Source organism: Lagenorhynchus albirostris, chromosome 16 (genome assembly GCF_949774975.1).
Source record: "Lagenorhynchus albirostris chromosome 16, mLagAlb1.1, whole genome shotgun sequence".
Lineage (NCBI taxonomy): Eukaryota > Metazoa > Chordata > Mammalia > Artiodactyla > Delphinidae > Lagenorhynchus > Lagenorhynchus albirostris.
The window spans coordinates 56,378,527-56,391,275 of NC_083110.1; the positions used below are offsets into that span (position 1 = coordinate 56,378,527).

Sequence of the window (12,749 nt, forward strand, 5' to 3'; positions counted from 1 at the left end):
CTGGGCAAGAAAGGATGCTTCCTCTGGCAGGACTGCCTCCAGAGTAGGGCAACTGTGACTGTGACCTGTGTGTGGAAACAAGTCCAGAGGCTATGGCTCTGTCTGCTAACACACCCTCTCTGTTCCTCAGTGACCCCAGACCAAGGTCTCCAAACAGTCACAGATGGGTCTCAGAGAGATGCCCCCCAGCTCCCCCAAGTACCCCCAAGGCTCCTTAAGACTCAATGGAAGTGGTTTCCAAACCTGGGATGGTGTCAGGCTCAGAGGGGCAAGCCCTGAGACACTGGTGGGGGGACTCACTCACGCTATGCCATTGAGGAGACCAAAGGGGAGCTGTTCTTCTTTGTCTGGGGAGTAGACGTCGTGGCAGCTCAGAATGTCCTCGTGGAAGTCCTCGTGCACCACTCAGGAGTCATTGCGCACCCTCAGCTGCCACAGCCTCGGAGCCCCCAGCAGCAGGTTCTCATAGGAGATGAAGGAGTGGGAGCCGCGGCCCAGGCTCTGGTTGTTGTACCATTTGGTCCAATACAAACTGTCCAGTAGTGGGCCCTGGGCAAACTAGACCGCGAACTGGGTTGAACCTGACCCAGCCTCATCCTGACCCTTACCCTTAGAATGACCTTTTCCCACACCCCCTGACCCCTCCAGCTTGTCTCCAGTATGCTTCTGTTGGACTCTTCAGCTGAGTCATGAACCTTGGTCAGATCTTAGCCTGATGTGGCCTTATTCTTTATTTAAAATACAGTTTGAAATTCTGCCTTACCTCTGATTCTCAATACTAGTTGAAGTACTGACTTAAATCTCTGATTATCATCCTGATTTCTAACCTATCACTACCTGAACTCTGTCTAGTCTGACCCTTTAATTCATGCCTGATCCTTTGACTCGGCCTGATTCTGGAATGACCTGGTCTCTGGATATGGCCTTATCCACTGTCCACTGACATCCCTGAACCCTGGCCTGTGGCCTCAGGCTTTAGGCCATTGAGAAGAAGAGGGGAGGGACAGAGGAGATCTCATACTCACATCCCAGAAGTCGGCCATGCTGCTGATGGCCTGGAAGGAGACTCCAGTGTCTGATGGGGTATGTAAGAAGAGCTCAGACCTCACTTTGGTGTAGTAATAGGCGCTGGAGCTTGTCATTCCATAGGTCACTAGAAACCAACCCAAGAGGCTGTGTCTTGAACACTGTTCCCTTCTCCATTATCCAGAGGGGACAGGAAAGCCTCTGCCCTGAGGCCAAAGATGTCACCCGGATGGGACCTATCCCCTAGAGTTGGCTAAGGAGGCTGACGGTTGCATTGGGGAAACCAGGGAATACATTAGGGAAGAGTTGTGGTTATAAGCTCTCTTTCTCTCTTCCCAACTCACCTCAGAAAGACTAAACTCCACTCAGTAATTATCTCTTGACATCATCATTCTGAATATTCACTTTTCTCTTCCGGAACCAGCTTAACTTCCTAGTTCTTACTCCCCAGAGCCAGGAAATTTCTACCTTCTGCATCAGGTAGTGCTTCCTTTTATTTGTCCTCTATTAATGCCCTTGGGAAAATGCCTCCAAATTCTAGCGTATGCCAAGGCCCTGGTCAAATATCGTACAATGGAGATGTGGTATCCTGGACCTTGGAGTCAGCAACTCTGCAGTCATGGGAGTAGGAGGTAGGCATGGCACCTCTGGCCCTGGTGCATCCTGATGGGCACAGTTGTCTCCTGAGAGAGGGACTCAGAGCATCCCCAGATCAAAATAGAACAAGGCCTTTGCCCTGAAGAACTAGATCTCCCTTGACCACCCTAATACACACATCTGAAGTAGGGCTGTCAAGGGACGCTATAAGTTTTCTGGTTAAAGGCACAATTTGAAGAGTATAAGCCATTTACTTCATAGATTGCCCCTCAATTTAGATTTGTTTGATATTTCCTTGTGTTTAAATTCAGATTATACATTTTTGGCAAGGAATATCAAAGAAGGAGACTGTGTCCTTTTCAGTGCATGATATTAGGAGGCATAAATTGTGTAACCGTATTATTACTGGTGATATTAACTTTGATCCCTTGTTAAGGTGGTATCATCCAGCTTTCTTCAATATACAATTATTATTTTCTCTTTGTAATGAATACATATTCTGTGGGGAAATACTTGGAAACTATGCAAATATCCTGTTATTCATCAACCTTTCACTTACTAGTTTTAGCATCCTTTGACAACTTTTGCCTAATTATTACTATTAAGGTTGTCAAGCTGTGATTTTCTCATTCCATCATTCCTTCTGCATTTATTAGTTGGCATTCTCTTCAGGAAGAGCTTTTCCTTCTTCCTCATTAATTTATTCATGTATATATATCAGTATGAACTCATGGATTCCTGTCTTTTCTTTAAAATTTTTATAATTCTATAAAACTTTTTATAATTTGTCAATATTTTGAATTGTTACTCAGTTTTTTAGCCAGGTCATGAAAAACAAAGAAATTGTCCTAAAATACTAAAGAACCATGAAAACTACATGCAATATGTGCATCCAGTTAGGATTATATCCTGGACCATAATTTTTTTCTTTTGCTGTAAAAGCTATTAGTGGAATAATTGGTGAAACTGTAATAAGGTCTGTTCATTAGATGATAGTACTGGATCATCGATAATTTCCTGACTTTGATCATTTCCTTGTTTTTACAAAATACACATTAAAGTATTTAGAAATAACAGGACATTATGTCTGCAGTTTACCCTCAAACAGTTGTGTGTGTATATGTGTGAAGAGAAAGAGGCGGGCAGAGAGAGAATGATAAAGGAAAAGCAAGCATGGTAAAATATTCGTATTTGGGAGATCTGGGTGAAATATATGTAAGAACTCTTTGTATTACTCTTGTAACTTTTCAGTTCACTAATTAAACTTTAAATCAAAAAATTAAATAAAAAAATTTAAAGTAGGATTTGTCAGCCTCTTGTGAGCAATTCCCTTTAAGAATTTTATTTTCAAATCTTGGAACATATTTTATTCCCTTTCTGGAAAGGGAATGCTTTGGTGTGGACTGAAGTTCATCCACAGTCTTGGGGGAAAGAAAGGCCGGTGAGTGGTCCCAGATTAGGCACAAGCAACATCATACGTTTCCAGGACGAAATCAGCAAAAAGAAGGCATTATTATTTCACATTTCCGCATTCCACTCTATTAATTCCAAGAAATGACTTGACTTCTCTCTAAATCAAATCTGTGATTCCCATCCTCAGTATCTGTAGGACTCAGACTCAACTCTTCTGGACCTGGAAAATGGGTTGGAAATCAAACTTCTGTCTGCTGAGGGTCCGCCGCAGTTAGAACTGATGGTTAGTGAGCTGAACTTTTCCTAAAGACATTGCTGATTAAATTGTTATACCTCTAGATGGCCACTAGGTGGTAGTCACGGCTATATCTTTTCCTCCTCTCCAATTCTCCAAAGTTACCACTCAAAATCAGTATTGCTCTGAACAGATTGTCAACCCTTTACGGAGGCATAACATCACTGATTATTATCCAAGACAGTAAAGACTATGTATTCTGAGAAAAATGGTTTCACCTAGTCAAATGCCCACTGATACTCAGAACACCTAATATATGCCCTATGTTAAGTGCTTGATATGCTTATTTCATTTAATCCTACAACAACCTTATGTATTAGGTGCTATTATTTCCCAGTCTCAGAGGGCTGAAGTCACTTTCCCAAGGTAAACAACTAAGGGAGCCAGGATTCAAATGCAAATCTGTTTGCCTCCATAGTAAACTAATTCTGTTCTGCTTTAAGGACAGCACTATATCCAAAAGGTAGAAGTTACAGGAGGGAAAACTTAAGTTTCATAAAAGGCAGAGATTCCTAACCATTAGTGCTTCCTATTAAGAAAAGGACCACACTTCACAAACATCCATTTTGCCCCTGAGAGTGTCAGCAAAGGACCATCTGCTGAGGATCACGTGGAAGGGGTTCCTGCAATGGGCAGTGGCTGGCCTTCCTGGAGCCTTCCTTTAAGATCCAGTGAAGGAGTGGAGTTGCTCTGTGTGCTTCAAAAGGTAACACTAGGCCAGAGAAAGGACAGGAACAGGGAGGAATCAGAATTTGTGTCAGTATATCAAATGTCAGTATGTCAGCACTTTAACACCTTTTAGGTGCAGTGAGGGCCTCATTCCAGGAAATTTTCAGACACTGGACAATGACTGCATGAGAATGCTGTGAAAGGGATTCAGAGACCAGGTGGCCACATCCACTACAGGGAATCTGATGTTTTTTCTCTTGGACAGAAACTAAATTCTCCTATACATTATATCATGCCTTTTACCCTTGGCTTCAGGTCAAATTCACAGTTGCTGAATAATAACAATAATCACTACTACTGACACTTATTATTCACCAGGCTTTGAATACATTTTCTCCCATAATCCTGAAAAAAAACCTCATAAAGTAGTAGGAACTATCTGTATTTTATGCAGATAACTGAAATCCAAAATGTTATTAAATAATTTGTCCAAAGATCAGATAGCAAAGAGGTAGACTTGAATTCAAACTCAGGTCTGATTCTCTCCAGAGACCCTGAATTTAGCCACTGCTCTACATTATACTAACATATCACTCCACTACTCAAAATCCTTCTGATTAGGGACCTGACTCTCCTTCCAAAGGTCAATCCAGATGGTTAGGATTGTGCACGTTTATAAGGTATCCTTATAAGAAAACTATTTGAAGAGTTCAATATCTGGGTCAGGAGGCAAATTATGAAAGCAGTTGGTAAACTCAAAAGATCAGCATCTTAAAAGAAGCTTCAGGGACTTCCCTGGTGGCTCCGTGGTTAAGAATCCGTCTGCTAATGCAGGGGACACGGATTCGATCCCTGTTCCAGGAAGATCCCACATGCCGCGGAGCAAAAATCCCACATGCCACGGAGCAGCTAAGCCCGTGAGCCACAACTACTGAGCCTGCATGCCACAACTACTGAAGCCTGTGCACCTAGAGCTCGTGCTCCGCAACAAGAGAAGCCACTGCAATGAGAAGCCCGCACACCGCTTGCTGCAACTAGAGAAAGCCTGCGCACAGCAACAAAGACCCAATGCACCCCAAAAAATAATAATAAATTAATTTTTTAAAAAAAGAAGCTTCAAATTTCTTCATTCTGGTATAAGTGAATAAATGTATATAAATCTGTATGAAGAATCATACTCTGACATAGATGAGTCTCGAAGGAAAAAAATCGCAGGCATAAAAATGTTACCTGGGTTATTTACAACATCAAAAAATTACAAGCAACCTAAATGTCTTACAGAGAGGCAATAAATTATAGATAATTATAAATAACTTATATCACTGAGCCACTTAATGGAGTATGATACAACCATTGAAATGGTAATAAAAGCAAAATGCAAAATTGTTTTGCTGCTATCATTACATTTAAATATTTTAAAAATAGTAAATATATAAAACCTTAAAGGAAAATTGGACTTTTTAATGAATAGTATAATAGGCAGATTTTATTTCTCTTCATTCCCATGGAGTTCAATTAATGCTATAATAATAGAACATAAAAATAATAAAATCATTTTTAAAATCTTTCTACCTATTTGTTTTCAAGTCACAGGATGAAATTTCCAGGTGCTGGATGCTATATTGGGCTTTGTGACTACTTCCTAAGACCCTCTCTTGGTTCATACCATGATTTTATTTGAGGTATCACACCTCTACTAAGCATCTCACATATGTTGCCAGATGCTGAATCCACAGCTGGCTCTAGGACTTGGACAGGAGCTCAGTGCTAAGCTAATCCACAAATACCCCTCCCTTGGTGCCATTATCAGTTCAGGGATGGGCATGTAATCCATTTGAGATCAAGAACTCATGAAGAGAGATTTCTGGAACATTTTGGGACCTACTGTCTCTTACTAGATATGAATAAGAAAGCCCCAGATGATCCAGACTTAGCATGAAACTGATTGTGCAGCTGAGAGAACTGAATAACAGAAACAGGTGAGTCTTTGATGATGTCCTTAAGCCACTGGATTGATCAGCCCTGAACCCTGTCCTCCTTTGGACTTTCATTACCTAGACAAAAAATTCCATTCAGGTTTAAGCCTGTTTTCACTGGATTTTATTTTGTTGTGACATATTCCTTACTTATAGGAAAACCACGACATTTTCAAAAAGATTGCATTATTTCTGAGGAAAACGGAGCTAGAAAAGCTTCTGCTACTGTCTGAACGTCTCTAGAGGGCTGTGGATGACTTTAGCATATCTGTGACAAAGTCTACATTAATTAAAATACATTATTACCCTATATTGAAGAGGGTTTGCTGACTAGGTCAACTGAGGATGATATTCTAGGAATACCATTCATTTCTCAAAGCTTTCTGAACTATATTTTTGGGTAAAGTCAGGTTTCTAGAATATCATGAAGTTTATACACACAAACATATATATGTGTGTTTACAAATATCTAAATTGTACATATATGCACACATATATGTATGTATAGAGATACATAAATATATATATATACGTATGTAAATATATATCCCTACTCCTAAAAATTGCCTTTATAGAGTAAGGATATTATACAGATTTTAAGGGAGGCAGATATAAAACACAGTCAAAAGAAAAGTAGCTCCAATCTTTAACATTGCTTTTATCCATTATGATATTCCATGTTTCTTACATAAAATCCAACAAAGCCAATTCTTCCCAGAGTTAGCATCTTCTTATTAACTGGTGTGCTCTTTCTTACTCACAATGAGAACTACTCAATCTATTTGTGTTTTCTTCTTTGCTTTGGTTTCCAGGAACCTCAGGCTTTGTTCTCACTTGCAGTGCATTTGTTTATCTTAAGTTATCTTCCTCCCCTATCTCTTCCCAGTCTTTTGTTAAGTCTTTTTATTACAATTCTAAAGGGTTATATTTTATTGTATCTGTGTTTTAAAAACATTTATTTATTTATTTGGCTGCTCTGGGTCTTAGTTGCGGCATGCGGGATCTTTTTTTTTTCAGTCATGGCATGAGGGATCTAGTTCCCTGACAAGGCCCTGCATTGGGAGCGAGGAGTCTTAACCACTGGGTCCCTGTATTTGTGCTTTTTAATATAAGTGGCTCAGATTCCTTTCGGACATAGGTGGAGCATAAGTATATTGTAATTAACTAAGTGTGACTGTAATAATTATTATTAATCATCATCATCGTGAGCTTGAATAATAATTTGATTTTATCCATCCCAATATTTATAGTAGAGACCAAATATTCTTGTCCTCTTTTTTGAAGTGCTGGAAGACCTTCCCAGATCAGAGCAATAAGAAGTCAGCAGTTGCTTTGTGCCTCTCCTTTCCCGGGTGATTGCCATACAGGTTATCATCATGCTACTGAGCGCCTTCCCTGTCCCTAATTACTATTTAAGGGAACATAGCCATCCTTTTCTAACAGCACTCTTTCTGAGCAGGAACGAGATCCCTTCTCTCAACTAATTGACAAAGAACCTTGAAGAGCTGGGGTGCTTCTGCCAGCAAGTGTATAATTCCTTTATGTGTCTACACTACTCCTCTGTTGGAAACTCTGTGCCTTCAAGTGTTTGACACGCAAAAGCCAACTGCTAACTGGCTAGCTCTGAGGAAAAGCATTGAGGATGCTTCTCTAGAAAAATGGAGGTCTCTTTCACCCCAATCCCAGCCCTGGCAGTCATTATGTGGATAGAACTTCCACTGTGATAACAGTCCTCCCACTGTTGAAGAGTTGGAAGTTCCTTGGGCTTTACCAATTCTATATATTTAACCAACAGCTCCTCTGATGGTCTTTTCCTGAGCCTCTCTTATCACCTGGCTTGCTGAGAAGCTCTCTGAAATATCTTTACCTATTTATTAGGACACTGGATCCTGTTTGGCTTTGGTCATGTAAATAATTTGGAGGGAAATAAGGTCTATGATTATCCCTACAGGGTGAGTCTACTATCTTGTGAAATAAAATACAATGCCCTGAACTCACCCTTCTTAATGCCTCCCCAACAGCCTCTGATGATAGTTTCACAATAGCTTAGCTAAACACTTTAATACTCATTCCTGATGGAAAAGAACCGTATCTCATCAGCTTCCATTATGATTTATGTCAGGGAGGTTATAAGTTCCTTGATTTCTCCAGGTTCCGTTAGCTGTTACTGCTCCCATGCCAAACTATGGGCACGATTTACTCTTCCCCTACCTGGCACAAACTGCTAGTTATTCCCCAATAGCTTTCCTCTCCTTCTTGCATAATAATATAATTTTATCTAGGGGCACATGGCTGCCCAACTAAACATCACATTATCCAACTTCCCTTGCAGCTAGGTATAGTGACATTTGAATAAATTTTGGCCAATGGAATACAAGTGAAGTGACATGTTCCCATGTACATCTCTGACTTATGTCCTTAAAAGGAAGGAAAATGCTTTCCCTTTCTATTTTCCTACTTCCTGTTGGCTAGAGCATGGACATAAGAGCAGGAGCTGGAACATGAGACAGATGCCATATGTTGAGGATGGCAAAGCAATAAGGTAGAATGAGCCTGGGCCCCACATGATTGTGGAGCCCCACATTAGTCCAGGGCTTCTTATACCTCAGATTGTTACATGACAGAGAAACAAGCTTCTATCTTATTTAAGCCACTGTTATTGCAGCTAAACCAACATCCCAACTGAAGCAATTCATATGAATACATCCATATCAGAAGGGTACTTTGCAAAAGGAACTTTTCTAAGAAAATTAGGATAAGCATAGAGGGAAAAAGAGTTGAAGTCAACAAGCTGTTAGCACAAAATTCCTATCCTAAGAAAAGCCAAGTCTAATCTCAGACCTCTTGGTTAAAACCATTTACTGGATACACAGAACATTTTTCCCTTTCTTAGTACGATGTCCCCTATTAAGAAATTCTTTTGTTGTCAGGACTTCCCTGGTGGTCCAGTGGGTAAGACTCCGTGCTCCCAATGCAGGGGGGCCGGGTTTGATCCCTGATCAGAGAACTAGATCCCGCATGCATGCTGCAACGAAGATCCCGCAACTAAGACCCAGTGCAGCCAAAATAAATAATAAATAAACAAATAAATACAAAATGAAAACGTTTTTTTAAAAAATTAATTATTTTGTTGTTCTTCTTGGGCAATTCCTCCCTTCACTCTCTTCTTTGCTTGCCATTCCACTGACACATTCTGATTAATGCCATTGGATCATCCAAAGTTGGATTCCAAATACCTTATGGTTCTTAAGATGGAGAGTAGGCAGAAGAAAGTTGGGACCTGGAAATGAGGGAAGGGTTAAGTCCTCAGAGCGTTCACTGAAGGATTTCACATCAGTGTATCTAAGAGAATACAGCTGAGAGAACTATATCACTCACAGCTGCCTTGGTAACTAAGCATTATCAAGCCTTTTAGGACTTACGTTGAGAGGATTAAAGTTGTAGAGAACCTATGACTACACATGGCCCGTTTCTTCTTAGGAAATCAGATTCACGGCCAAAGGGTTATGAGTTGCTTTTGAAGGAATCCAATCAGGCTGAAGGGGATCATTCTGAGAAGTGGAAAACGAATCCAAGAACTGACTAGTGATCCCCCTAAAATTTCTGATAGCTCTGAGATCTTATGACAGGGGTAAGAAAGACCATAAATATGTGTCCATGCTGAATGAATTTCGTAACAGATTATCTCAGGGGATGAAATACTGAAATAAGATACCTACATGATTGAAGATGGGACTAGGGAACAGGCCACAAGAATACACTTGTGATCAGCTGCTGGAATTTCTCTGTTCTGTTCAATTTCTTAGTGCAGATGCAAGAGCGAGCAAAAGCAATTGATTCTTATAGATTTAATATAACCTTAGCTGATGGATTGTAAACTGTTACATGGTTTCAGAACCACTTGAAAAGTTTATTAAGACAGCAGTTAAACCAGGAGGTCAAAGGCCCTGAGGAAGACGGATGGTCTTCTTCAGGGCCATCCTGGAAAGAAAAATACTGCCCCCCAAATAGCATAGTTCTTGTCCAAAAACCTCAAGACATAGAATGAACTTCAGCAATATCAGGAGAGATATATGACATATATAGCTTTGGTCTTTAAGAAGGGCACACTGTTTCAAGAGAAGATGCCAACTGGGGTATAACATAAGAGACCTGCCTCAGTATGGGTTTTTTTACTAGCTGATGAGTCAGAAGTGGTTCTACACATATCCTCCTAGAAGGTTATAGAGTAAGACTGTGCTTGCTCTTATCTGTGTTTCCTTGAAAGATTTTGCCTGAGATCTCCCAGAGACTGATCATCTTGAAAAAAGCCAAGGCCATGGAGAGTACTATAGACCTGAGGTTTAAAGACTTTGCTGCCTAGGACTTCCCTGGTGGCGCAGTGGTTAAGAATCCGCCTGCCAATGTAGGGGACACAGGTTCGATCCTTGGTCCGGGAAGATCCCACATGCCGCGGAGCAACTAAGCCCGTGCGCCACAACTACTGAGCCTGCGCTCTAGAGCCCGTGAGCCACAACTACTGATCCCACGTGCCACAACCACTGAGGCCCACGAGCCTAGAGCCCATGCCCTGCAACAAGAGAAGCCACTGCAATGAGGAGCACGTGCACTGCAACAAAGAGTAGCCCCCGCTTGCCACAACTAGAGAAAGCCCACGTGCAGCAACGAAGACCCCACCCAGCCAAAAATAAATTAATTAAATAAATTAAAAAAAAAAGACTTTGCTGCCTATATCTACCTACACCGAAGAGATATTTAATACTAAAACTGAGGAAGCATTAAGAGAAGAGCCCTTGATGTTAAAGGGTGCCATGGCTAGAGTCCTTGAAAATGTGGACCCAGGAAAGCTGGGAAAGCAGGCAAGACATACCTAAACCACATATATCGGGGTTACCCCAATTATGATGCCACCGTTTCACGCACTATCCTTATAAAAGATTACAGAAAGGTGACTAAGGTATAGTAGAATTGGTAATGAGTGATTTCACTACAGAGAAGCCATGGACTTCACCTGTAATTTTGCAATCCAAGCTGCATGCATCAATGATTCCGTGAAGACTGTAGGATAATCAATACCATGACCAAACCATATGTTCATCCAATGCCAAGAATTGATTCTCTCTGGAGTTACAGGGTCTGTTAAGGGTAGCCCATCATTGATTGGCTCATGTGATATTGCAAAATTAAAGCAGTCCAGGAAAAATGTATGAAGACAGCTTCAGACACGGCAGATAAATGCATCACCTCCTTTACCACAGGGCATGCTCACTCAGTACACAAAAGGAGGCTCTCAAATTGTTCTATAGAAAGGGAAGACATATTTAAGTAATTAATATATGGATTGATTTTTAAATCATTTAAATAGAGACCATGTCATTATCGCTTTGAAGGGCGTGAACTCCTTGAAACACATTATCAAACTTTTCCTATGTAAGTTGGTACAAATGAGGCAGGAGATAGATGGGCTCCAGCTAGACATTTACAACTGGTCTCCTGTTCACACTTCCTGGGGTAAGAAGAAGATGGGCTCCAGGCCAGACATTCATTACTAGCTCCCTGTTTACATTTCCTGAAGCAAGAGACAAATGGGCCCCAGAACTACATATTTATGACTGGTCTCCTGTCTATATTTCGAGATCTGCACCTCATAAAAACCAGCAACAGAAATAAGGTAAATAACCAGACGTTGGACATTTTTATGGCAGGGACAGAGTGGGACTACACCCTGTTAAAAGATCAAGAGGTCATACATTTCCCATCCTTGGGGCAAGGGAAACATCGCACATGCGCAGAAAGGCTCCTTGGGGGTCAAAAAGGAGGGGGCACCACCCCGTAATACGTGATGCTAAGGCCATCCCATAGGCCTCTGGGCTGTAATCCATCTTGGAAGAAAGTTGCGCACGCATGTTGGGGAGGCTCCTAAGGCAGGTCAGGTGTGGAAAAAGCAACCAGATAATTGGCCAAAGGTAAACAAAGACCCAGAAAAACTGACCTATAGAAATGACTTAACCGCCTCTTTACTGCACTCCTCCTTATTAGGGAGGATGCCCCACCCTTTCTCTCCAGGTGTGCATCTCTGCCTTGCTTCTATCTTAACTAAACAAAGTGTTTCTCTGTGCACTCTCCCACTTGTTGCTGTGCTATGTCTCTAATAATAAACTTTGTACCTGTTTTTACAGGTTTGCCTCTGTGAGAAATGCATTTTTCACTGGGGGCAAGAGCCAGGGGGTCCGGTGGCCAGGATTCCTAGTTTTCATCCAGGCTATCCAGGTTCAATTCCTGGGCAGGGAATTAAGATTTCGCTTCACAGCACCACTCATTGCTGCCTCGCCGAGATCACAACCACTATGGAAAACAGTATGGAGGTTCCTCAAAAAACTAAAAATAGAATTGTCATATGATACAGCAGTCCCACTCCTGGGCATATATCCAGACAAAACTCTAATCCAAAAAGATACATGCGCCCCTATGTTCACAGCAGCATTATTCACAATAGCCAAGACATGGAAGCAACCTCAACATTCACCAACAGATGAATGGATAAAGAAGATGTGGTATACATATACAAAAGAATATTACTCAGCCATAAAAAAGAATGAAATAATGCCATTTGCAGCAATATGGATGGACCTAGAGATTATCGCTAAGTGAAGTAAGTCAGAAAGAGAATGACAAATACCATATGATATCACTTATATGTGGAATCTAAAATATGACACAAATGAACCTATCTAGGAAACAGAAGCAGACTCACAGACATAGAGAACAGACTG

At 41.1% G+C, this 12,749-nt stretch overlaps 1 protein-coding gene across 1 annotated transcript in view; it reads right to left on the reverse strand.

The window, feature by feature from the left end:
• PKD2L1 (polycystin 2 like 1, transient receptor potential cation channel) overlaps positions 1-12,749 on the reverse strand; it is a 35,158-nt gene that overhangs the window by 8,642 nt on the left and 13,767 nt on the right. Inside the window, 2 exon segments of the mRNA XM_060125766.1 lie at positions 305-558; positions 1,026-1,153. Of these exon segments, the coding sequence (XP_059981749.1) occupies positions 305-558; positions 1,026-1,153 (382 nt within the window).